At 34.7% G+C, this 25,937-nt stretch overlaps 1 protein-coding gene across 2 annotated transcripts in view; it reads right to left on the reverse strand.

Annotated features, from left to right (window-relative positions):
• LIN28B (lin-28 homolog B) overlaps positions 1-23,671 on the reverse strand; it is a 123,063-nt gene extending 99,392 nt beyond the window's left edge. The window contains exons 1-2 of one of the 2 annotated variants that reach the window (XM_061207410.1): positions 23,638-23,671; positions 15,746-15,933 (exon numbers count right to left, since the gene is read on the reverse strand). In XM_061207410.1, the coding sequence (XP_061063393.1) occupies positions 15,746-15,933; positions 23,638-23,671 (222 nt within the window). Of the gene's footprint in view, positions 1-15,745; positions 15,934-16,768; positions 16,779-23,637 lie in introns of those variants that run through there. The other variant, XM_061207411.1, reaches the window with a different exon arrangement.
• Positions 23,672-25,937: the final 2,266 nt, after the last annotated feature.

Genomic DNA, 25,937 nt, shown 5'->3' on the forward strand with positions numbered 1-25,937 from the left:
AAGAAGAAAGCAAGCAATTCTAGCTAGAAGGATAAGGAAAGGCCTCAGGGAAAGAAGGATCTAAATTTGGGGCTGGATTCTGAAAGATGGCAGTGATTTCCAAAAGTGAATGTAGGAAGGAAATTAAGGGAAAGACAGTATTATCTATGCAAAGGGGAAGAGGCAAAGAAGTGTAGGGTACATTGTGACTTGACAAAGCAAACAACTTTAAGTACGAGAGGAAAGACTGGAAAAGTAGATTCAATCAGGTCATGAAGAGGTAGGATGCTTGGCTAAACAGTCTAAATTCTACTTGAAAACAAATAGCCAATGAAGCTTTTGAGAGAGAGAGTACTTTAAAGAAATTCATAAATAGCAATGTTTAGGGTGAGGACCAAAGGATAAACCTGCCTGATCTCAAGCTGGCCCAGCCCTGGCTTGAGTTTCTTCTTCCAGCACTGGTCTACCATGCCCCTTACCTGCTGCTTCCACCCAGCAAGCACCGGGCACCCTACCTACACACTGGCCTTTAGAGGCTCTTTCACCTCTCCTCATCTCTGCACAAGTATAACATGAAATGCCCTCTCGGGCTGCCAAGTTCCTAGGTATTTCCAAGGCCAATCTCAAATGGTCTCTTCTTTTATAAAGCCTTCCTCACTACTAAAAACATGGGCAATTCCTGCCTTATTGCTCTTATGCTAGCACTTATCACTCTGTGGTAACTGCTGGTCACATACACAACACACACAACACACACAACACACACACACTCTAACTGCAAGCTTCTTAAAGACAGGGCCTGGACATTACTGATCTTTGTAATCCTAACATATTGTAAAGCTAATGTTCATTTTCCCTCCTGCCTCTGTACATTCCCCCTTTCTCTGCTGGAATATTCTTTTCCTTGTTCTTTGCCTACTCATTTTTCAACACCCATCACAAATTTACTGCCTGAAAGAAGCCTTCCTGATCCTGAAACTAGGTCAGAACCCTCACGGTTATATACTTACAGCACCATGTACCTTTTCTTCATGGCACTCATCATGGTTTTTATTTTACTTTCATTTATGTGATCTGATTGTCTGTCTCCCCTACTGTTCTTTAAACTCCGTGAAGTCAGAATCAGAATCCCTGTCTGCTTTTGGCTCACAATTGAATCTCAAGCACTTAGCATAAGTTACGCATATTAATATAAAATTAAAACAGCTAAAAATGTGGCTGGAACCCAGAGATTCAAGAGCACTGCTCTGGAGTCATACTGCTGGCTCAATTGTGTGAAATTAGGCAATTCACCATTCTAAGATCATTTTTTTCATCTTAAAAATGAGACAACAATAGTAACTATCTTTCAGAGCTGTGAAAATTTAATGGATGTAAAATGCTTAGCACAGTACTTGGCACATGCAAACACTCTATAAAACTTACATGATACTATTATCATCATTCTGTTATTGATGTCCTGATCACTATCATTGCTACAGTATTGATTGGCTATGGCTGAAGGGTTCTCTTGTGTTGGCAGAACAGAAGCCTTGTTACAGGGGAGTCACACCAGACTCTTTGGATGATCCGGAGTTAGGATCAATGACGGCAAACTGGGGTCTATCCCCCGGAAATGGTAGTAGTGGGAACTTAGCAAGAGGCTAAAACAAAACAAATATAAATGTTTGTTGATCTGGAAAGGGGCTAGACTAATAGAAAGGAATATATGATTACATTCTAACTGTCTTTTTCAAGTATTCTATCAAAAGATTGCTTATACTTATCATTTTTATATTACTTTAAATATGTCTGCAATTATGTCATATTTTCGTGTTTGTCCTTTTAGTAAATAACATTCAAAAATTTCAAAATATCTTTGGTTTATTCCATAAAACATATTACACAATATTCATTTCTATTATCTTTCAGACACAAATTATAACTTCTAAAATCCTCTTTAAGCTAATTGTGAGATTCCATGACCATTCTGCTTAAGTTTTTCAAACTAGGGTCAGTAAGTATGAGAAACTTAAACCAACACATGTGGAGCTAAGTAAAGGGATTGCCCTTTAAGATGAAGAAATGCTAGCGCAAATATCTACAGCACAAAGAAACTTGGGCCCTTCAGCAATCTTACACTACAGTTTATAGAGTTTACCACACTGAATCTGCATTTCCTTACTCATCCTGAAACAAACAAAAGAAGGAATTTATGAACAATCTAAGGAAGTAAATAATTAAAACATTTCTAGATCTATCAGTATCAATTTATTTTCATTGTTAGCCTATTTTATGAGTTAGTTTGTGGTTTAAAAAGCCTTCTAGGCAAAAATATGCTAGACACACAAACATTATCTTTAGATGACAAATGATATTGAGTAAAACACTTCATATAAACTTTCTTTGGAAATTTAGGAAAATACTTCAAATAATCAGTAAGTGTTTAGAAATGTTAAAATTACCTAACCATCCATGGCTTTTTTTTCAGAACTCACACTCCTCTTCAAAGTTAGGAAAATTACTGGCAACAGCCTTTAGAAACAGCATAAAAGATTTAGCCAAAGCTAAGTAAAGAGAGAAAAGTGGTGAAGGACTGAATTTGACTTTGTTAATGCCTAAAACAGACAAAGTCAACTTCTTTTTTCTTAACACCACAATATCCAGCTGTACCAAAAATGAATTCTAAATTAAAGTTTGATAAACTCTAATATCTGTTATTAACCTCTTCTCAACTACACTCTTCTCCAAGGGATGATACTTCTGCTAAAGACAGACACTTTCTGCTGAGTGACTGCTTTTTTCTGGTATCTCTAGAGCTAGGGCCCCAGGCTTCCTTCCCGAAGGGGAGTGGGGGAGGGGAAAAGAGGGAGGCAGACACTAAAGAGAGAGACCACTTAAGGCCGTAATAATTCCTGGTGGCAGATCAAATGATAATGTTAGGGCAGGAATCATTTGGGGACAACATAATGCTTTAATAATTGGGGTAATTTATTTTTTCAATTTACAGCTAAAAATGGGAACATACACATATGTATCAAAATAATGAATTCTATTCAATAAAATCTTACTCTGAAAACATTATCCCATGTCTTATGAGATTTTCCAAAAATCATTTGAATTTTGTAAATTCGAATAATTGAATACATGTTGAACACTGAATCTCACAGGAAATTCTGGATTACCTTTAGGAATATTAATGATTTAACAGTGACCAGATACTTTTAAAAGTAAAGGCAGAGAGTAAGGAAAAGTGGTCAGTAACTAACAACTTACCAAACATTACTTATTAAGATTTTTTATATTAGAATATCTTTAAAAAAAATACCCAACCCTAAACTAAAGAGCATGTACTGAAACAAATGTCCATATTTACTTGGCCCTTCAGATACTTCAACAATTTGAAAAATTATTTCCCATTTTTTATAAAGTTTATGTCAGGGGAAAGAAAATGAAGAAATCAAATCATTCACCAATCATATATTTACAGTAACCCTCATGAAAACAAGTAGCAATATCCCAAGTGGTATTACTCCCCACAAATGAACCTTGTACTTCTGACTAAACATGAAGACACTTAAGGCCATATAAATTCATTTAACTACTCTTCTCCACACAAGTTAAAGAAAACTTTGCAGGAGAAAAATAGAGTTATAAAGGGAAAAGCGCCCAACTTTTCACTTTCTAACATCATATTTTGTTAGGAAAAAAAAAAAAGCATGCGGTACACAAAAAACCTGGTAGTAATTTTTTAAAATTAGACTCTGTTTCTTAATCTTTTTATTTTAAACTCAGAGTGACACTAAGATACTAAATGGATTATTTCAACAAAAAATGTCGGTACTCATTCAAATACTTAATAATAGATTGCTGGTGTTTTATGAATACCTTGCTATCCAAATGGTAAGTGAAGAAGTATCACATATTTGAAAGATTTAGTATCCTAAACCTTTCCTCAAATCAAAATTTTAGTGGCAATTTAAACATTAAATAAAATATCAATAAATATTTAAAAGTTAATTAATGAAATACACTGAAGTTCAAATACTCAATTGTAAAGCACATGCAAAATAAATCACTTACTATACACTTTAATGTCAATGAAAACATGACAAGCACACTGCAGACTTCAAACCAGATCCTGGTTATTGAAAAACTGATAACCCAGTGTTATTAAACTTAAGTAGCTTTTCTGTATATCTCAACAGATTTTTCATATTAAAAAATCTGAACTAACCAAGTTATCTTGGATAACAGCAAAATCAGAGGATTAAATATCATTGACTTTCAAGATGCATAAGACTATTGAAAATGTTAAGACACAATGTTTTTTATGTAAGAATTTATTTTATTGAAACACAACATTTTAAATAAAAATGCATACAGGATTTTAAAACACAGTAGGATTTCTCCTTAGAAGTCTTTTAAAAGTACTGACTTGCAGGGAAATATCATGTGTCAAAGAACATTGTATTTTAAAAATCATTGACAGGATACTTCTTTTAGAACTACTGTTTTTCAAAATATTTTATTTATTATTTGGGGACAGCTATACTGTTACTAAAACAGAATTTAAAGGTTTGGGAAAACAGATTAAGAACAAATTTAAATAATTTTAAAGATTAAATATTTAATAGTAAATTATAACATCATGCCTAAATCCCCAAATTGGGACTAAGCATCAACGTAAATATTCTAAGAGCTGGATAGCATTTTCTCCTAACAGCTAGCTACACCACTTACTATTATAGAAAGGTGAGAGAGAAGAGGAGCAAAAAGAAATACATCTAGTTAGTTCCTTCTTATATATACATGCAGTCCTGTAACACATTTTTTTCCTATCAGCAAATTTTCCTGACTAAAATCACCCCAAACACCACTGCTACTTTCTTTACACTGTGAGTTCTGAGAAAGAAGCTACAGTTAAAAAACCTCAGATGATACTACAAGATAACTGAGAGAAAAACGAATACTCTAAGAAACTACCATGATATAGATAAGATGAGTTTTATTTTTAAAATCTATTTGGTAACCTTTTTTTGGCTTCCTAAAAAACTGCATGGATGTAATATAAGGTATAGTTGTTCAAAAATATTTTAATGCATAAAACACATGAATTAAATAAGAGGCATATTTCAATAAATATTTCATATAAACATAACATTTGCTATGGTATGCATTTTGAGATTCACTTCAACCCTATCTGTAACTAACTAAAAAGGAAGTCACATGACTTACACAATGAAAAAGAAAGAACAGTTTTCTTTCCTTTCCTTTCTACAGGAAGAAACAAAAGCTTGGTATTAGCTATCCAAGGCCAACGGGTGGGGCCTGCAAGCCAAAAGGCTGTAATGGATTGAGGTTAATCTTAATGGACGCCCACTTTAACCTTATGAAAGCATCAAAAATGTGAAAACTTCAACCAGCGCTTGCATAAAATAACAAACATTTAATGTAAATTAGGTTTTACAACTAGAAAATTCTACAGGGACATAATTCAGCTTATAAGCAACGGTGCTGTTTTTGTTGGGGTAAAATCACCTAACTGTGATTCCCTACACAGATACACACACCATCCCCCCACTGGCACACAGATACTTCACAAGCTTCTTGAATAAATAGGAGTATCCAATGTCCAGGGTGATGGGTGGTCCTGAGGTCCTGAACCAGAGCTGTATACTTTTAAGGGATGCTGAGATAAGAACAAAGTGTTTTGTGTTTGTTTAAACCTGGGTCTATATTTAAAGTCTTTACACCATTATTGATACAGTTCATAAATTTGTGCTATAGTTGATTCAGGAAAATTTTAAGTGTCAGCATAAATGCTAGAAATTAAGCACATCAAAACAAAATACTTTGGGGCTTTTATAGATTGAATTCAAATTAATAAATTCAGTTTACTTAAAAGTAATCACTACATTTCAAAGGTGTTAGGTCTCAACCTGAGACAGAATATCATCTCACCAAACTTTCACTACCAACAGGATGCTTTTCTAGTATCTAATGAAATAGCATTATTTAAACAAAATTACATACATCAAATAAGCTGCAGTGGCATGAAAAACTTCAAAAATAGTGAAATTAACCCATGTGAAGTCACAATCAAGCATCAACTATTATGCCCATTTTTATTCTCCAGGCTTTATTATAAGTCTAATATAAAGAGATTTTTTGCAGAGCAGAAAGGCAGGATTTACAAGTGGCCCAAGGAAAAGATAAGCAATGAATAGTTCTGACCCCGGCTTCTCTGGCTTGATCAAGTGGGTCTGCAACCTGAGCCAAAGGGCGCAAATTCCTCCCCATTCAAAATTCTTCAATGGCAAGGGGGAGGAAACAGTGAAAGGGGCAAACATGCAAATCCAACTGTCCTTAGATTTAGTATTCAACTAAAAATTTTAATTAGAGAGCTAAAAAAAAAATGAGGTCAAGACTGTGATTAAATTTCTGACTCATAGTTTAACCAATCCTGAAAAGAGAAGTTTTTTGTTTTTTCTTGTTAAAACTGAAAAAAATTCATTCATTTATCCTTTTAAATGTATGGCTTACACTGAACTGTGTTAGGTGCGTGTCTCTCGTATCATTTAATCTATTTAAAGGAGTTGCTGAAAAGTGGAATTAGTTTCCAAGCACCAGTGTTTCCATATTGTAAGCAAAATGATGTATTATTAAAATCCTAGCTGGGAAAAAAGTTGATAGAATTCATTCATTCCAAGCTTTACAACACATCAATGATCTATTAAGTATTTAAAGTGATAGATATAACCTGTGTTGTCAGACTTCTGTTACAGACTGAACTAAGAATAAAGATAATTCATTTGAATGAAAACACATTAAGATAAAAGAATTCAGGAACTACTGCATCTAGGAACTTTGTAGCTACTAACAGTAAAGACCTAGGGAATTGCTTACAAAGCTTAACAAACGGTCGTAAACAAATCATGGCCAAAGTAAAATTAATTTGAAATTTACAGAGTATTTATATAACATAGAACAATAAAACTGAAAAGAAAAATTTAGAGTTATTAGTAAATTAAACTTACAAGATTTTGAAATAGAAGCTAACTTTAAGATGAACAAAAATAATAAATTTCAGTGAGGTTTGATTTTAAAAAAAGTGTTTTATAACAAAAAGTTAGAGCAGCTGGTAAAAAATAAGCATATTACTAATAGCACAATAAAATAATATGATTCTCAGCAATGGTAAAGACAGTTTAGTCTCTATGCATGAAATCTGAAAACTATATAAGACTGATGAGAAATCACTGTATTTAGTTCAAAAGTTTAAAAACTAACGTTTATTTTTTCATCATAATTATCCCCAAATAATGAGTAGAGAGAGGAGCATAATTAAACTTTGTAAAAAGAAAGTGAGTAGTACATGGGAAAAATGAGCCTTTGCTTCATACCCTGTATGAAAAGAATGAGAATTAATTGGAAAAATCTTATTAAAAAGTTTGCCAAAAGGAAGTAAACAGGAAGAATATATAGCAATCTGGAGAGCAGAACTCTTAAATCTATCACCGAACAATGCTTTACACTTAGTATGTGATCAATTAAAAAAATAGTTGAATAGATAAATTATTGAACCAGAAGTTTTTCTAGAGTTACCACTTTCTTAAAAGTTAATACTTTTATACAGCAATAAGCCTTCTTGCCGATTTAAACCTCTAAGAATGTTTACACAAAAACTCAGTTGAAACAGAAATTCATTAAATTTCTGACAAGAAATAAGAATATCAATAAGCTTAATTATGCCCCTTAGGTAAGCAGTGAGTTTATGTTGTATGAAAAAGTACCATAAGGGTAAATGAAATTAAGTTTGAAGATTAGTGAAATGTATGCTAATTAATCTCACTTTCACAAGCACAGAAACTACTGGTGAAAAGGTCATTGTCGAGCAGAAATAACTAAAGAGAAACAAACAAAAAACATGAAAATAAGTGGATTGTATTTCATAAAGGATAATGGGTTGTAGCTTATATCTAAATAGACAAAGTTAAAAGAAACAGGTCAGTTAACCAGTTAATATGACATATCAATATCATATAGGACAACTGTGCCTCTCTTCTTCAAGGGTGACTACAAATGGGCACAAGGGAACTTTTTTGGGCTGATGAAATGTTCTGTATGATGACTGTGGTGGTAGTTACACAATTTGTGAAAACTCATCTCACTGTATACTTAAATTTGGTGAACTTTATTCTATATAAATTATACCTCAATTAAGTTGACAAGGCAAAAAAAATAAATGACATGAGCTTACTATCTTTTAAAAAATCTGACAAAGATTTATATGGTGAAGGTATTAATAAAAATATAGTGCTTGAAATGAAGATTAAAACTAAACCTGGATCATTAGAATTCTTGAATTATTTTCATGTATGATACCTCAGTTGACCCTTACCCCACCCCTCAAAAATAGGAACGGCAAGATATTATTGCCACATTTTACGCATGAGAATACTGAAACTCCTTGGAAGCAACTAGCCAAAAGTAAGAAACCCACCCAAGTGGCACAGCCAAACCCAAACCTTCATTTCTGATATTTTCTCCCTCACTCTACCACGTGATATCTCCTTTATAATAATAAGTATGTACAAACATCGCTGAGTCCTTACTATCTGCCAAGCTCTGTGTTAAATGCTTTACATGTGTAATAACATTTAATTCTCATAATAACCCTATACAAAGTGGGTACTTTTTTGTCCCTTCCTTTGTAAGATGCTGAAACACTGACAAGGTAACTTACTTCCCCTACAGACATATAATAAACTGGGATTTGAACACTGATCTATTTGACCAGATTCTATACCATTGTATCATATCTCACAAGTATTAAGTAATTATTAATAGAGCAATAGGTATTAAATTATCACAGCAGGTCTATTTAAGACAATATTTCATATTTTTCCCTTAGCCTATACTGAAGAATACAAACTGAATATGTATACCTGAATACACAGGTAAAAATCTCATGATGAAACAAACTATTAAAACAAAAACATTTGCATCACAAAATTATGTCCAAGTCTCAGTTTATATCCTGATGTGTTAAACAATATTAAACAATACTCTATACCATAAAACTATAATAAAAAGCCTTATAGTTCACTGTAATTAAAATTAAGCTATTAATATTATGCAATACATTTTGCCTAATTTTAAAGAGAGCACATAAAAGATACCAATTTCATTTTCAACCACAAATATATACCACTGATAATAACTTATCCCTGATTTTGCTGAGGCAAAAAGACTAGTTTACATTTTAGTTTATTTATTCAACACATACTTGCTAGGCAGTTTATATAATAGTATCTCTACTCTTCACAACACCTGAAAAGTTAGGTATTATTATTCCAATTTGCAGCTGATTACAGAAAGAAACATAAGACTAAAGCTATCAATTATCTATAAATCTTATTTGAGACAGCATTTCTAAACTGTCAGATATTTAGATATGGGAAGGGGGCAATCATCGGATAATCTTCTAATTTGTTGCTAGACAGAAGATAAAATTAATCCTGATGTATCAAAATGCAGCATAACAAACATTTTTATTACTCAATTAATACTCTTTTAAAAGATCATTTCTCAATGTACCCCACTGACCTAATGTATTTTTTGATATATTACTGTTATCAATTTTTTTGATATTAGAAAATGTTACCACATTATTTTAGATAAGAATATAAATCATTTAAGTTCCTTATGGGCTGTATACGTTACAATGCCATAACCTCAGTAACTACATATTGAACAAGCTGAAGTTCCAGTGAGAAATATCTCAATATTTAGTTCCAAATCAAGTCTACAAAATATCATATTTAAAGTAATAAATTTCCAGTTGAATCAGAAATATCCTTACTTTACTTGTTTAGGTTATACTTGGTTTAGAAATAAAAATACAGTACACCATATTTTTAACTAGTAACTTTTAATCCCAATACCAATAAAACTTTTCAGTTAAGGTATACAAAACTATCTGCAATAGTTATGTAATTTCTGAACAGGATGATGAATTCAACCAAATTCAAACCCTTATTAGGGTTCCTTGCTGTCCAAAAGCAACAAAATTTACCTCAAAGGACTACCATGTTGAGTCCAGGTAACAAAACAAGTTTTTAACTTCTTATGAAACCCAAGAACTCTGAGATGAGTTAAAGACACGTTAAAGATATTATGCTAAATACTCATAAGTGGCTTGTCACATATTTGTTTAAAAAACAGTTCTTGAATTTATCGCCTTCATTTGCTGTGAATGGTCTTTTTAAAAAAGGAGAATCAAAAATAAGTAAGAGGAAAATATTTAAGTTACATCAATACTCTTTAAAATGAGGAGTGAAGACGATGTCTTAATTATGTACCCAATTCACATTTCATGTTTGAACTGAACAAGGATATCTTTTTAGAAGTATACAGAAAAGTTCCTGAAAGTGGATCAGTATTTGAAAACCAGAAGGAATGTATCCAATATCTTTTAAGACAATTAGTCTTATACAATTTTTATTTAAATGCCTTTAAATGTGATTTTATGATTAAATAGCTTCAAAGCATTTCATTTGGGATTCTTCCAAACTGGTCATGTGGGCAATTCATCTTGAAAATTTGGTAGCTTTAGGAATCATTTTCAAAATATTAAAATGCATAACTCACTAACAAATGAGGTATAACTGTTTATTATCACATTTTTAAACTTCTAAGATTTCTCTATCTAAATATGGTGGGGTTTTTTTTTTTGATATTGACATTTTTAACAGCCCCAAGAAAAAAAATAACCATATCTATTCTGAGTGTGAAAAATGTTTTCACCCTAAACTATGACAAAAGTAATATGGTTAATAAATTGGTAATTAAATATTATGAAAAGCCCTTAAACATGAGCATATTGGAGTAAATCAGTTTTCATAATTGTGTAGCTAATTAATGTTAAAAACACTGAGACATCAACTCCATGCTACATCAACTGAACGGTGTATAACACTTCAATTTTCATGTATTTAAATATTAGTCATCTGCAAATGCTTTCATATCCTATACTATTAATAAAAATGCTTTAAACTTATCTCTTATTTCTTCTATTTCCATTACTCTGAAATGTTTTCTGAGCAAAGTAATAAAAGGAACATAAAATATATAAAATCTTTGTAATATAGGCATTTGTATTCTCATAAAGATCAAACTATAAATCAGAAATAAAGAGCAAAAGAAGAAAACATCAATACCTGAAAGGTAAATGAAGACTTAAAAACCAAATTAAAATAAATATTTAAGCCAACTGAGTAATAATAGCTAAATTGCAGTCATTTTGAAATTACTCTTTCTCTTTGAAAAAGAATTCTTACATAAACTGTGAAACAAATGAAATACATTTATGTTAAAAATTCTCTGTGGAACTTCCCTGGTGGTGCAGGGGTTAAGAATCCGCCTGCCAATGCAGAGGACAAGGGTTCGAGCCCTGGTCCGGGGAGATGCCGCATGCCGCGGAACAACTAAGTCCGTGCTCCACAACTACTGAGCCTGCGCTCTAGCGCCCGTGAGCCACAACCAGTGAGCCCACGTGCCACAACTAATGAAGCCCGCGGGCCTAGAGCCCGTGCTCCGCAACAAGAGAAGCCACCGCAATGAGAAGCCTGTGCACCACAACGAAGAGTAGCCCCCGCTCGCGGCAACTAGAGAAAGCCCACGCACAGCAACGAAGACCCAACGTGGCCAAAAATAAAAATAAATAAATTTATTTTTAAAAAATTATTTGTATCCTATTTGATGGCAAACAATCCCAAATATATAACCCAACAAGAAAATATTATTATGCAAATGAGCTGTAGAGAGGGTAATAAGGAGAATGGATTCCAACCCTCCTCTGGACAAAATAAAGTTCAAATGATCATATTTATCTTATTAGTTGAGATAATGACTTTAAAAATAAATGTCAAAATCTATGTAAAGAAAAACTTACACAGTAACATCAACAGGTAGTTATTGAGTAATACTGCCCTTCTCCATAAAAGATCTAGTATTTAATTACCATGTGATTCATTTAAAGTATCATCACATATATTAAGTCCTATTAAAAGATTATATTTCAGAAAGTTGCCAGAGACCTTTCCAGGTAATTTAGACATGTTACCCCACAATCTAACTGTGGAGGCAAATTTTTAAAAACTTAATAACAATAAACTGATAGGAGTATTAATTATTAGCACTTACAAAATAATTGTATTCTAATTGATGAAATCAACTGAGTAAGAACCTAGACTTAAAATCTGTATTAATCATCTATACTCTTACTACTCAGTGTTTTGCACTGGATGCTTAAGTAAGAAATTCCTACAAATTTATCCTACTTACAAACTAAATCATCACCAAATATTTTAAATACTAAAAATTTTAAGGAACACCTCAAAAACAGTGGGCTGTGACAAAATTCACAACTATAATATTTATACATTTTTGTTAAGTTTTTAAAAATACTGAATGCTATCAAGGTTTCAGTATTAACGGTTCAGAATACATCTATTCATTACAAATCCATAAAAATACGATCATTTAAATTACCAGTTAACATTAGAAAATCCAATGAAGACAGTCATTTTGAACTAATGGTCACATACCATCCTCAAATGGCAGAGTCTCACTACATTTATCAACAAGTCTGAAGATAGAGAAAGGACAGCACCTAAGTCTTGGGAATGTTTTTGAGGAGTTGGTGGCATTACAGAAACTAAAAGAAAGTTTGATTGTATTTTTGCCAACAAATTGTAAATAGAATTACGTAACCATAAATGTATAGCTCTATTTTAAGAACACACTCATATATTCTCTTCATTTCATAGCAACTGATTGTTTTTGATGTGCAGTTCTTTGCAGTCAATATTTTTAAAGGAGAAAAAAATATCTGGGTGCCTTGGCATGAATTTTTAAATATTATTTTAAAGAAACTAAAATCATTTCTTTTTTTATTTCCCCAAACATATACTATCAAAAAAAATGTTTTAGAATATTTTTTTAAAAATCCAATGACACATGTACTTCTAAACAGTCAAAAAAAACCCCCACTACTTCATATATTTAAAATAATAATTAAATGTCGCTCTAGTTGAACATTTAAAATTCCTAATTATCTATGATGCCTATTCTTTCATAACAAAATAGCATACAGACATAATGGGGAAAAATCTAATTTATAATTATACATAAAATCTAGTATGCTTTCAAAAATGCTCATATGGGTAAAAATGGCAGCTAAAAAAATAATTTTTAAAATGTCTTAAAAACTTCTATAAAATGGTCCTGAATCGCAACCTGATTGTGTAAGTGATGCTCACATGATATCTGCACACATTATTTATGGCCATCAAATTGTTACTTGTAGCTGCTTGGCTAAAATCAGTGGGATCCTGCCTTCTTCAAAACAGTTATTCATATGACTCATATGCAATTTATATGTAATTTATATAAGCTTCAATATAAGACAGAAACCCCTTTACCTAGGCATCAAAGTTAAGAAGCAAAAAAAACAAAAAACAAAAAAACCCAGCAACAACAACAACAAAGCAACTGATTCTAAATAGTTTTCCTTAGGAAAAAACTGAGATATATTTCAAACAGCAAACACTTTAACCATCAAAAACTGCCCTAAAATGTCACTTTCTAATTTTAAATTTAAAGATTATTACTGCCCTGTTTTTTTACATCACAAAAATGCTAATACGTGAGTTTTACTGACTTTTTACATACTTCTTCCTAAGAATGTATCCAGATATATTCTTATGAAACATACAAATACATATTTTTTGAGAGAATTTTTTATCACATACATTGTTTTAATACTGTTCTATTAGTAAATACATGATGTGTAACAGAAGATTTAAAGTAAGTCTAATATGAATAATCTATGTTTGTACTCTAGAAACTATTCACTATATATATAAAAAAAACTTTTCCAGCAATATAGCGTTTCTTAATTAAGTGGATATAGGAATGTTTATCAACATACAACCATTAAAAGAGCTTAAAATTGGATGTCTCATTGCTCTAAACATTAATATCAGTTAATAAAATGTCTACTATTTGAATACATTAAAAGGTAAACATAGAAAACCAAATTATAACAAGGCGTGATCAGACAAAGAAGAAAAGGGCTATTTTTTTTCATTCATCTATAAAACAAATTTATGAGATTGTAAAGAACAATTTAACAACCTAAAGAAGGTTCAAAGCAGGGAAAGCAGGGGCCTGAGAGAAAATGGATTTGTCAATGATTTCAGTCATTCATTCTAGGGAGGAGAAAAGCAGAAAATGTGGCTTCATTTTGCCATATAAAGTAGGAAGCATAAAATCCAGTAGCCTGTCTGTGGACTTCTATTTATGTATTTAAACCCTGTTTCAATTCACAGATTATGCTGATCCTTCCACATGTAAACAGCCAATAATGATAGCCAGGCCTTTAGGAAAGGAAAACACACACCACACAGCAAGGTCAGGAAGCTACCAAGCACACAGGACAACAGATCAAAACAGAATGGTTTCATATGTTTCTATTGTTTATATACTTAATTTGAAGATGATATTCCTTAGGGAGGAAAGGAGGTTGTAAATTATTACTAAGAACATGCAACATACTATCAAACAAAACAGAAAATTTTTATGCAAATATACTAAATATTTATTTCCTGCATGTATCTATGTCAGTCAACCTGTAGGACTGATATGCATTCATTCGATTATTTTTAACTTAGATGTCAAGCTAAAATAAACCTCTTTAGTCCTAAATCCCTTTACTCCTAAGAATTCATTACAGATAATTTGTATTTCTCTAACTTCTTTCTATGAAATAATCAAGCTTGCACACTGTAAATACCTTTTTTTTTTTTTTTTACTATGAAGAGATTAAGCACAACAGAGGAGTGAAAGGGGGAGAGATATTAATTTCCTTGTTTCTGGGTAAAATTTCGAAAATGAGAAGCAATGACATTCTATTTGGTATTTAAGCATCTTAAAAAATTACAACACAATATAAGCAACAGTGGAAATTTACCCCAAGTAGACCACTAGCACATTTTAAACATACAAACTAGAGCCGCCTCTGGCCACATGTTTTTTTGAGTTCAGTCTCTTAAAGAGACAGTATCCTTGGACCTATGCCCTACACGGAGCACATTTCTAAAATGTTTGATTACCAACAATCCTCTCTTGCATTTCTTCAAATCCATACTAGGCCAACAATGTTCTACTCTATTTTACTGTGAAATCAAATTATTTTAATTTGAACCTACAAAAGACTACCAGACAGATATAAAATAATTGGGGAAGCTACTGTGATTAGAAGTTTCATAAAATAAGGGGACCTACAGATTTCTTATAACAGCAAATTGGCTTAAAAAAACCCAAAACTTAATATGATCAGTTTCCTCATTCATTTCCCACTCATTCCCCAGGCACAGGCCACATAATGTATCGTAACCGATAACACCGGAAGCTACACTACGGCAATTTCGCTGTCGAAAGAAGAGGGGAACTTGCTTAATCAAGTCAACCACCACCCAGAAGTGAAATTTCAGAGATTTCATTTTCTGTTTAGGAAAAGACACCCAGGAAGGTGCCCATGCACACACCCTAAAAACTGTATTCACTGGTGACTGTAAGGAAGATTTTGAAGGGCACATTATTGTAAGCCCACTGACAAAACTACCGGTCAGCTCCTCCACATGGAAAAAGGTGAAGACGAGGAGAAAAAACCAAAACCAAAACCAAACCAAAACAAAACAAAAAAAGTTTGGCTTACTTGGTGTACAAATACATCGACTGGAATATCCAAGGGGCTTCCCTCTCGGTTTATCATGGAGATGAATCCAAATCCCATTCGCACGTTGAACCACTTACAGTGGCCAGTTCCGTGCAAAACCTGGGATTCCTCCTCTGCCTGCTCCGGCAGCTTCCCGGGCTCTTCTCCACCACCTTTGCTTGCCCCGCCTGAGTAGAACAGGACAAAAAAGTCAGTTAGTCAGTATTCCCATACAGTTCAGTGAAAGGAAAAAAAAAAACTGCTTGGGAGTGGGGGTGGAGGGGAGAGGAAATGAAAAAAAAAAAAGGTATTAAATGGTTGATTCCTTCTTTTATTCGGCAGAAAATATTTTAAATTAAAGGCTTAAAAGGGAAAGCGGGGGAGGGAGGAAGCCACACTGTTCTATCGATCACAACTTCCACGTTTCTGTACATACGTGTACGTTTTCATTTAACTCCGTTTCTCGGCCACATATTACAGTACAGCATGCGATTATTTTACTTGCATGTTGCTGATTTAACACTGATCCCATTTACAAAGAGAAATTTTCAGCGAAACTAATTCTCTCCGGCGTGCCCGAGGAGGAAAGAGAAATCGTGAGGATGGTTAGAACTAGTTAATGCACATGCGGCAGCAGTGAATCCAGGGTTGTTTGCAATGTGCATTCCCCTCCCCCCCAATAACTTTCAATTAAAGTTGGGGTGGAATGGGGGAGGGGGCAGGTGTATAAAAGTTTTCTTGGGCTCACTAACTGAAACTGCGCTTAATCACACTCAAACAATTCAAACAATAGCCCCCTGAAAGCTTTTCAAGTTGTGAATCAGTGTGGGCGGTACAAAACATTTTTGGAGATCTATAACAATAGGTTGCAGAAAGCCCCACTGCGCGATGGGGGGTGGGGGGTACTGCTCAGTATTGGGGTAAAAGGGGAAGGGGGGGACGGGCAAAGAAGGGTGGGAGAGGGAGAGGGCGGGAGAAAGGAAGAGAGAAAATCACAGTAAAACAATAGAAAAGAAAATTAACCTTCGGCCATGTTGCCCCACGGGCCCTCTGCTCCAAACTCGTGAGATGAAAACTTTCCCTTTGCAACGGAGTGATCTTCTGCATCAATCTAACATCTTGATTTTGTGCGATCACAAATTTAGCTCGCATGGTCTAATGTGCTTTCCCTCTTTTGATTTTTTTCTCTCCTCTCTCCAGTTTCTGGCCCCCTGAGCACACGTGACTTTGTCAATTACATGCTTTCTTGCTACTAATTTCACCTCGGATCCTTAAGGGGCTGGCAAGAGGAAGAGATAACCAATCGCCATTTCATCTATGCTGACATCAAAATAATTTATGAATGAACACGAAACACTCAAACATGTTATCTTAAAGACAATTTGGGACGCTTCTTCACGATAAATCAGAATGCCGATTTCGTGCTTTTACTTAAACACAATGGAGGGTCCTTGTGAATCGTCGATTTAGAAAAACGGCACAGTCATATATGTGCACACGCGTGCCTTACACACAAGCCTGTCTAAATAATCTCATTTAAGGGGGAAAAAGCCATTTAAATAAAGCAACCGACGTTACGCTCTTCTCCCCCTAAGAATTCAGCTGCTCCGTTAACAGTAAACCTGCTTGGGATGCAAATTTCATACTTAATTCCATTCTTAGAGGAAAATATGTAATTTACAAAAGATCTAATTGAACCTAATTACACACCCATGAAACTTTAGATAATGGTAACCTACACCTACAATAAGAGAAATGCACACAATTACCTGATTGTGACCTGAAATTTGTTTCAAATTTAAAATAAAATGCTACCGGAAAAATCGCTATCACCTTCTTGTAGTCAAATTGTGTTTAGATTTACCATTTCGGAACATTTTGGAGGGGGCTGGTAAGGAATTGTACTTCACAGGTTTCTCCGCCATCTCTTTCCGGGGGAGGAGATGTGATTAATGACTTCCTAAATAACAGCCCAGTTTTCCAGCCTAACATAGAGTGAACCTCAATCAGTGGCGATTGTTCCCCAAGAGCAAGGCGACGTAGGGCAGGGAGGGGGAGGGGAGCGCCAGGCAGGGGAGGTGAAGAGGAGCCGCCAGCACAGGCGGCTGCGGAGCCAGAGAAAGAGGTGGGGGAGAAACAGCGGGCGCGGGCGGGGGGAGGGGGTGAAAAAGGGAGGCAAGTGGGAGAAAAAAGGTAAATTTATATCTTATTGACCGGACCCTGACATTTTAAAAGTCCACTACCAGGGGACAGAAGAGTTGAATAAACGAAAACTTAATAACGGATTAGGCTCCTACCGTCCCTTCCCCGGCCAGCCCCCGGTTTCAAACTGCTTACCCTTTACCTTTAAAATTGGTTCAAACGATTGTTGATTGCTAGATGCTGACACCAATACTGCCTCCCTCATCGACCACTACAGTAAATGTTATAGATCAACTAGAAATGCTGGATTTCCTTTAGAATATAAAATAAAACCCGTCTTCGAAACATTAAAACGCACCACTACTCTTCCCCCACCCCACCCCCATTTTCTTAAACAAGCAGTTTACCGAGAAACTGTACAGATACCACTTCCCTTCGGCAAAGCTACGGAGCTTACCCTCCCCCACTATACCCGCAACCCCCCTCCCCGTCTCTCCAAACACACTCCTAACTCTAACACTGTTTCACACAAACTAAAACGTAGGGATTCTGACCGAATCTAAAAGCTTTTGAAAATCCACATAATGCACTTATTTACACCTCCTCCCCATACTAAACAATGAAATATAAATTTATACTAATTAGTTCAGATCTGAAGTAAATTGATGTATATAAATAAATGTTATTTTCAGCTGTTTGTGGTAAAAGGCTTCAATCGAGACTGATTAACTTGAAAAGATTTTTCGTCTGTTTATTTCTTTTGTTGTTTCTCAAGAAAGGAGGCAAAGCTTTCTCATTTTATTTACTTTGTGTGTGTGTGGGGGGGGGATAACCATGTGCCAGCTGGTAGGGAGGAAAGAAAAAGTGTAAAAATGTAAATGATTTTGAAAGAGTCCCAAAAGCTTGAAGCTCTCAAAAAAATTATTTACTAACAAAACACTCACTAGGCATTACTTTAATAGTAGAAATCAACTGATTACACTGACCTATAATGAAATAACTTTAACGATGGTATTCCAGGTTAAATATTTTTAATAACAGGAAATAGAAAAACTAATTTGAATAAGTTGTGTTTTTTTAATATTTTAAATGAAAGAACTACTTTTAAAAATCAACATCTGGTAACAAATAATGTGAAAAGTATTCATGCAAATTGAGGAAATGCCATTATTTATGTAAAATTATCATAAAATTCACAGGCAGTATAATTTAGTTTTGTCCCTGACACACATTCATGATAAACAATGTTTTATCTATAAGCTTGTTTTTAATTAAAAAATAGTCTAATCATCATAAAATCAGAAATATGTAGGTGGGTTCTGAATCATTGTTTGTTAAATTTGATGAAATTCAAACCTATAAATACATAGATGAAAAGTGTGAAATGCCATGAGTGAACCACATTGGATGGTATGGTTATGAGATTCAGTTTTGCCTGATTGGGGGCCTCCAGTATTAGTGGAATTAAGGTAGGGTTCACTGGACTGGTCACTGGTGTCAGAGGTTATCGACTCATTCATTTCCTGAGAGGGACATCGGCCTTTCAAGTCGTGTAGAAAGCTTTTTCCAACTGGGGACTTTGAGAAATCCTCTAACATTCATTCACAAAGAATTTAAGGCAAATGCATTTTACATACCTGGGGGGGGGGGGATTGGAGTGGGGTCGGTAAAAGAAAGGGGGAGAGAAGGGAGGAGGAGAGGGTGGAGGGAGGAGAAGCAGGGAAGGGAATTGGGAGGGAGGGAGAGAAGGAAGGAGACTGACAGAAAATATCAGTCCCCATTTCAGGGATATGGCACTGTCTTTTAAATAGACTCATCTTTTCCTGCTCCCCCCTCAGTCTTTTGAGCCTAAGATCCTTTTATGAAACTAACCATCATCTTTTTAAGCTCATAGAGTTCTTCTTTCACCTAAAATGGTCCCATGAATCTCCTAGAACGCTTTCCAATTTGTCACCTTCCTGAAGTCTTCTGGTTTTAATTTTTTTCTCATTTCCTACTTGTTTTTAGTGCCAGAAAGACCTGTGCTTGACTCAAAACGCATGTTTTATACTTGTGGAAGCCAAATGTTTCAGTAGCTTGATTTATCATACTTCTTGCAAAATGTCTTTAAAATGAGTTCAAGTAGCTACAAAGAATCCTCAATGCACTGGGGGTAAAAAAAAAAAATCAAGGAAATAACCTATCATACGCCCGTTGGTTATCACAATCTAAGATTTCTACATTTAAAAAACGTACATATTTTTTCTTTCTTTTTTTTTTTTTTAAAGAATTCCGACAGTACAATGCAAGGAGCCGAAAGAGGTGCCAGAGCCCACCGTCGTTGTTTTCAACTATAAGCAATGAGTGACTTCTATTACAGCTGAAACAATGCTTCGGTTCTTCTTAAAACTAGGAGGAGGGGCTGCGGCACTGCGACGAGCGGCTCCACCCGTGCTCTGCGTCCCGGCCGACAAGGCCGGGGTCTGCAGCCCCGCGCTGCCCTCGCAGCCGCGGATCTTCACGCGCAGCTCGCGCCCCCAGGGTCGCCGAGACCCCCAGGTCAGCGGATCTGCCCCTTCCCTCCACCGCCCGCCCCTGCCACTTCCTCTCCCCGTTCTCTCTCCAGTCACCTTTCCCTTTAGTCACCACATCACCACCTCCTCTCGAGAAGTCAAGCCGTTCCAAAGAAGGCTGAGGATTTCTCACTAATTAGGGGACATTCACATTTGTCATTTCGTCCCGACAAGAGGAACACCAAACAAAAGAAACCTTTGCCTTCACCAGGATGGAGGCAACGCTTGGCGCACCCTACTACCTTCCCCGCGTTTCCAGACACGTATCATGTATAATCTGATCCCTTCATCTGGGAGATGTCAGTCTCCGCAAACCAAAAAGTGAAGTCAAGGGGGGGAGGGGTCATGAGGAGAACCCGAGAAAATGACCACTCCACCCCCTACTCCCCCACCAGGCCATGCCTAAAATGGAGCTGTCTTCACACAGACCCCTGGCGCCGTCCTTTCGGGAAGCCACGAAAACGTCGCCGTGCGCCTCTGGAGGATCAGGAAAAGCTGTCGGCGGGGAAGGGGGTGGGGGGCGGCCGGGGGCGATTTTAGGGAACCCGCTGTCTGGCCGCGGCTTGAGGTTTCCCGCCCAAAGGCTGCGGACCCGCACGTCGGGCAAACTGTTGCCGATCCCTCCCACTGCGTTTCAGTAAACTACTTTACCCGCAAATAACTTTCTTGAAATTCTTGCAACACGGTGTCAGCTGAAAGGAGTACTGGACTGGGTGCGTTGGTCTTATAGCACAGGCACTTTAGAATATGGGGGCTATTTGTTTTTGTTTCCGAAGAGCAAAATTCCGTTCTCATTTAATTTCCTTATCTGAGAGCAAAATGCTCTGGCTTAACACAATTGTTCCAATTTGGTAATTTTTACACAGCTGTAAAAATCTCTTAAATATTTTCCTTAAATAGGTTAACATATTTCCCCAGGTATAATTAAATAAGATTATGGAAATACGGGAAACGATTAGAAAAAATTTTAAGTGTGCCAGATAAAATTGCCCTTATATTTCAAAAAACAAGCATTTGCAAATGTTTCCTTCTTTTTGGTCCCTTACGTTTCAGCAAAGTATTTAGAGCATCAAAATTAATTCGGAAAAGGGGCATTATTTTAACACCATCATTTTGTAGAAAGTTTATTTTTTTTTAACTGGAATAGCAAAAAATCATATTCTATTAACATACTTCGTCAATTAAAAGGAAAAATAAAAATTTTATTATTACTCCTCCCAAATATTTTCTGAATTGTGCGCAACAAATACTTTCCTAAATGATTTTAATTAAGACAGCAATAGGTTAGAGAAATCATTTAGTAATAAGCATTACATTACTTTGCCCAGAATAGCACAAAATGAAGGTTCTTCATGTTTTATTTGAAAAATGAGTCCAGATTTTTCACCTGTACTACTTGAACAGGTATGCCTCATAATTTACAGATCTTTTTGCAATAAATATTCTGAGTCTGCAGAAATGACACTAAATAATGTAAACATACAATTTTTCCCTCTCTCTCAAAGCAATGAATGAAAATTTACCCTTTAAAACTTAATCTCATCAAAACAAATAACTGGAATAAGAGTGTGGACTGCTTCCTAGGTATTTCTTTTAATATTTTCACTTTAGGTTAATTTGGGGGAAGAGGATAGGTAGGTGGAAAATGGGAAGGGAAAAAATAGTACAGGAGTAAAAGATGAGGCAAATGAGAAGAAATCTTCAGGCTTTAAAGATGCCTGTGCAGGAGGCAAATCTGTGGAGAAAAAGCACCCAGCTAGAAACCTGGAGGCCAGAGTTCTGGTCCCATTTAATGACCTTGTGTGTGACCTTGGATCATTAAGCTTCTCTGGGCCTCAGTTTCCTCACCTGCAAAGTGAGGACACTGGAGCAGTTGATGTTCAAATCTTTGGCTTAAATGCAATCTCTGGCAATAACCTTTCTTTTGGTGAAAGTGCAACCTCTCCCCGGCCAACCCTTTTTAATCACAAGGAAACAGACATGAAACTTCATTGCAGTCACTTAACACACTGGTGTTAACATTACTTCCCAGCAGAAGAGAAAAGGGCCTCTGGACTGCCTCCAATTTGCCCCCAGAGGAAAACCACAATCAATAGTAAGGGGAAAAGAGTTGGTAAATTAAAATATTATGGCAACTTTTCAGAATCTTCTTTTTCATGGTACTCTTTAGAGCATCATCTCTATGTCAAAGGATTCACTCCAGAAAAAAGTAAAGTGCTTGTCAAAAGGCAATGCCTATCAGTGGTTTCCTCATTAAACCTTTTGATCCCTACTGCTTTCCTCTTGCTACCTACAATCCTGTATTTGATAAGCTTAATAATAGAATAACAGCTTTTCACTTGTACTTATAAATGCTCATAAACTCTGTCATCTCATAGCTCTTAAGAGTTCTGAAAGTAGTATTAGTCAAGAGTAGAGCCAAGGCATTAACTGCATGAGAGAAGCCAGAGTAATACATTAAAATAGTAATACAAATAAAACTGTTACTGAAAATAGTGTTGTCAGTTTTCAGTTAGTTTCAGTAATACAAGAGAATATTTCTCCATTAAAAGCCTAGGTTTACAGTACACCTAAATAAATGAAAGGATATATATATATTTTTTAAGTGTAGGTTTAAGATGTTAAAAGTTCACGACTCATTTTTGTAGTATAATGAGGAACAAATTTGATACATGCTCATGAAAAGCAAAATAAATGGAGCTTTCCTAGATTAGGAAAATTCTCTAATTCCCTGAAAAACATGGCTAATATATTGTGCTATTTATGTTATGCTAAATTTTTTGAAAACGGGAGCAAGTCTCTAGCTTTAAATTAATTCAACATATACTTGTGAGTGCCTATTTTGCTACGGGGTTTACAAAAATGAACAAGCCACAAATACTTTTCATTCAGCTCCATTAACATTTAAATATTATCTGTTTTGCCTGAGATACGGAAAAGGGAATCACAAAATCCAATATTGCTAAAATCAGGAGGAAAAGGAGTTAATTAGAAGATTTCATCCATGCAATTCTGGTGGGAGTATCAGTTAATAGATGAAGTGATCTGGAGTACAGTAGGTACAAGATGGGTACCATATCCATCTTGCCAAAGTGGAGAATGCCTGAGGGCTGTCATGTTTTCTCATATGCCTCCAGTGATCTTTTTAAATAAATATTAGTTAAGTAAAAATTTAATTAAAAAAAAAAAAAGACTAACCTGGGGCTGATGAAACCTGGTTGAATGACCTCATTGTCTTCTGAAGAACCTAAAATCAGAGAGCTCAAGTCAGTACTACATTAATTGCTCATTTAATTGCCTCTTCTTCAGCTTAATGGCTCATTAGAAAGCAATAAAATGCTTAGGTTTTGACTCTGTGAAGTGACCTGTAAACTTTTTTTTACAATTTAAGACTCACCTAGCAAAATTAGATAACCAATTGGCATAAACTTGCCTTTCATTCCAATTAAAGGATGGTAGTTTAAAAAACATTCTAAACAAGACCACTAAGATGTAGTCAAAGATCCAGATTTCAGGAACAATGCAGTTTTAAATTTTTTTAATATTTAATTTTACACTGTAATTCAAGAATCCCATTCTTTTTTTTAACCACAGTTAAAAATGAACTTAACCTATAATACTATGTTCCTTGATGGACTAATTTGACTATTCAGATATCTTTTAGAAGATAAATCATGAGACTATAATTGTGATACTATACCCCTGATACTGGGTCTATTACATTCAAATACTTTTTGAGAAAAAAATTACTTTAAGAGGTAATACATTTAATCATTGAGTATATTTAATTAAAGGTATCTAATATGCATTAACCCAGATTTTATAAAGCAAAAACAGTTCTCCTTAAAAAAATATGAGCAAGTACTAATGTTTCTAATATATCCACTGGCAGATGTCACAACACAATAAAACTTGCAATAAAGAGGTCACCCAGTAATGAAGTATAGCGGTTGGAAGAAAAATTCCTGATGACCACTGAATTATCATTTTTATCCTCGGGTCCGAGTTATTAAGGCTTGGAAAACAGATTGGTTTGAACATGCATCCACTCACCTGCTACCACCCAGGGCTGTCTTTCCTCCCTTAACTAAGTTTTACACACTGTATCTACTATATCAACTCACAAAAAATAAATCATTATGTGTAAATTCTCCAAGTTGTGATCTAATTTTCTTCTCAAAACGAAATGGAGGCTTTTCCAAATGCAGAGTTCTACTGAATGTTGACCCAAGATTCTTCTTACAAAGTATGACAATCTCACTGAGTAAGATTTGAAAAGAATAGAGGAAGAATGTGAACAAAAGGCACGTGAACCTCTGTGCATTAAGTCCTTTAGTTATCCTGTGTTTACAACCAAAAGACAGACGATAATGACAGACCCTCATTCGTAGAGAGGTGGATGGACCTAGAGACTGTCATACAGAGTGAAATAAGTCAGAAAGAGAAAAACAAATATCATATATTAATGCATACATGTGGAATCTAGAAAAATGGTACAGATGAACCGGTTTGCAAGGCAGAAAAAGAGGCACAGACGTAGAGAACAAACATATGGATACCAAGGGGGGATAGCCGGGGTGGGGAGGGGGTGGTGGTGGTGGGATGAACTGGGAGATTGGGATTGACATGTATACACTAATATGTATAAAATAGATAACTAACAAGAACCTCCTGTATAAAAATAAATAAAATTTTTTAAAAAAGATGACAGTCCCTAATGTTAACAAAATTCATTATTAAAACTTACTAGATAGTTTTCCTTTACATTGAGCCTATATTAAATTTTATTTTGCACATTTGGTTTAATGAGGGTGTATTTAAATACTATAAATAAATTTCAGCAAAACCTAGCTCATGTTTTTCTAATAGCCCACAGCCCAGACTTGATCTTCTCTGCTTATACATTTGCAAAAAAGTTCAAAATAGCATATTCTAAAGATGTGAAAGAAACAAAGAAAGTGTTTGCAAACATTTTTTTCAAATAAGTCAGATGATAAATTATTATAAATGAGAGATCTAATAAAGTGAAAGTCAAATGGTGTAAGAATTAGCTAAATAACACTATTTAATTTTAAGAGCTCAAACTATGAGCTTTCTGGGTTTAAAGAAAGCCGGACAATTTGAATGATAAAGATGTTCAGATTTTTCATTATCCAAACTTACACATGATGGTTTTGGTTATTGATAGTTTTAATATTATCAACCTTTTCAAAGGAAAAGGTGTAATTATTTCACAGATATCAATATATTTCACTGATGTTAAATAATGATTTTAAAATTTTCACAAACAAAAGTTGGAAGAGAAAATAGAATTAAGTTTAAATATGGATATTAATATCCATCCATATGAACAACTATGATAGGAATTAGGTTAATGTTATATAAAATATTCACAAATGTTCATATTCTGACTATAGGTGACTTTTTTGAAAAGAAATAATAACAGTAAAGAATGAAAATAATTCTTTAAATGCATGAGATACTCCCAAAACAGCTAT

The sequence above is a fragment of the Eubalaena glacialis genome, chromosome 12, assembly GCF_028564815.1.
Source record: "Eubalaena glacialis isolate mEubGla1 chromosome 12, mEubGla1.1.hap2.+ XY, whole genome shotgun sequence".
NCBI lineage: Eukaryota > Metazoa > Chordata > Mammalia > Artiodactyla > Balaenidae > Eubalaena > Eubalaena glacialis.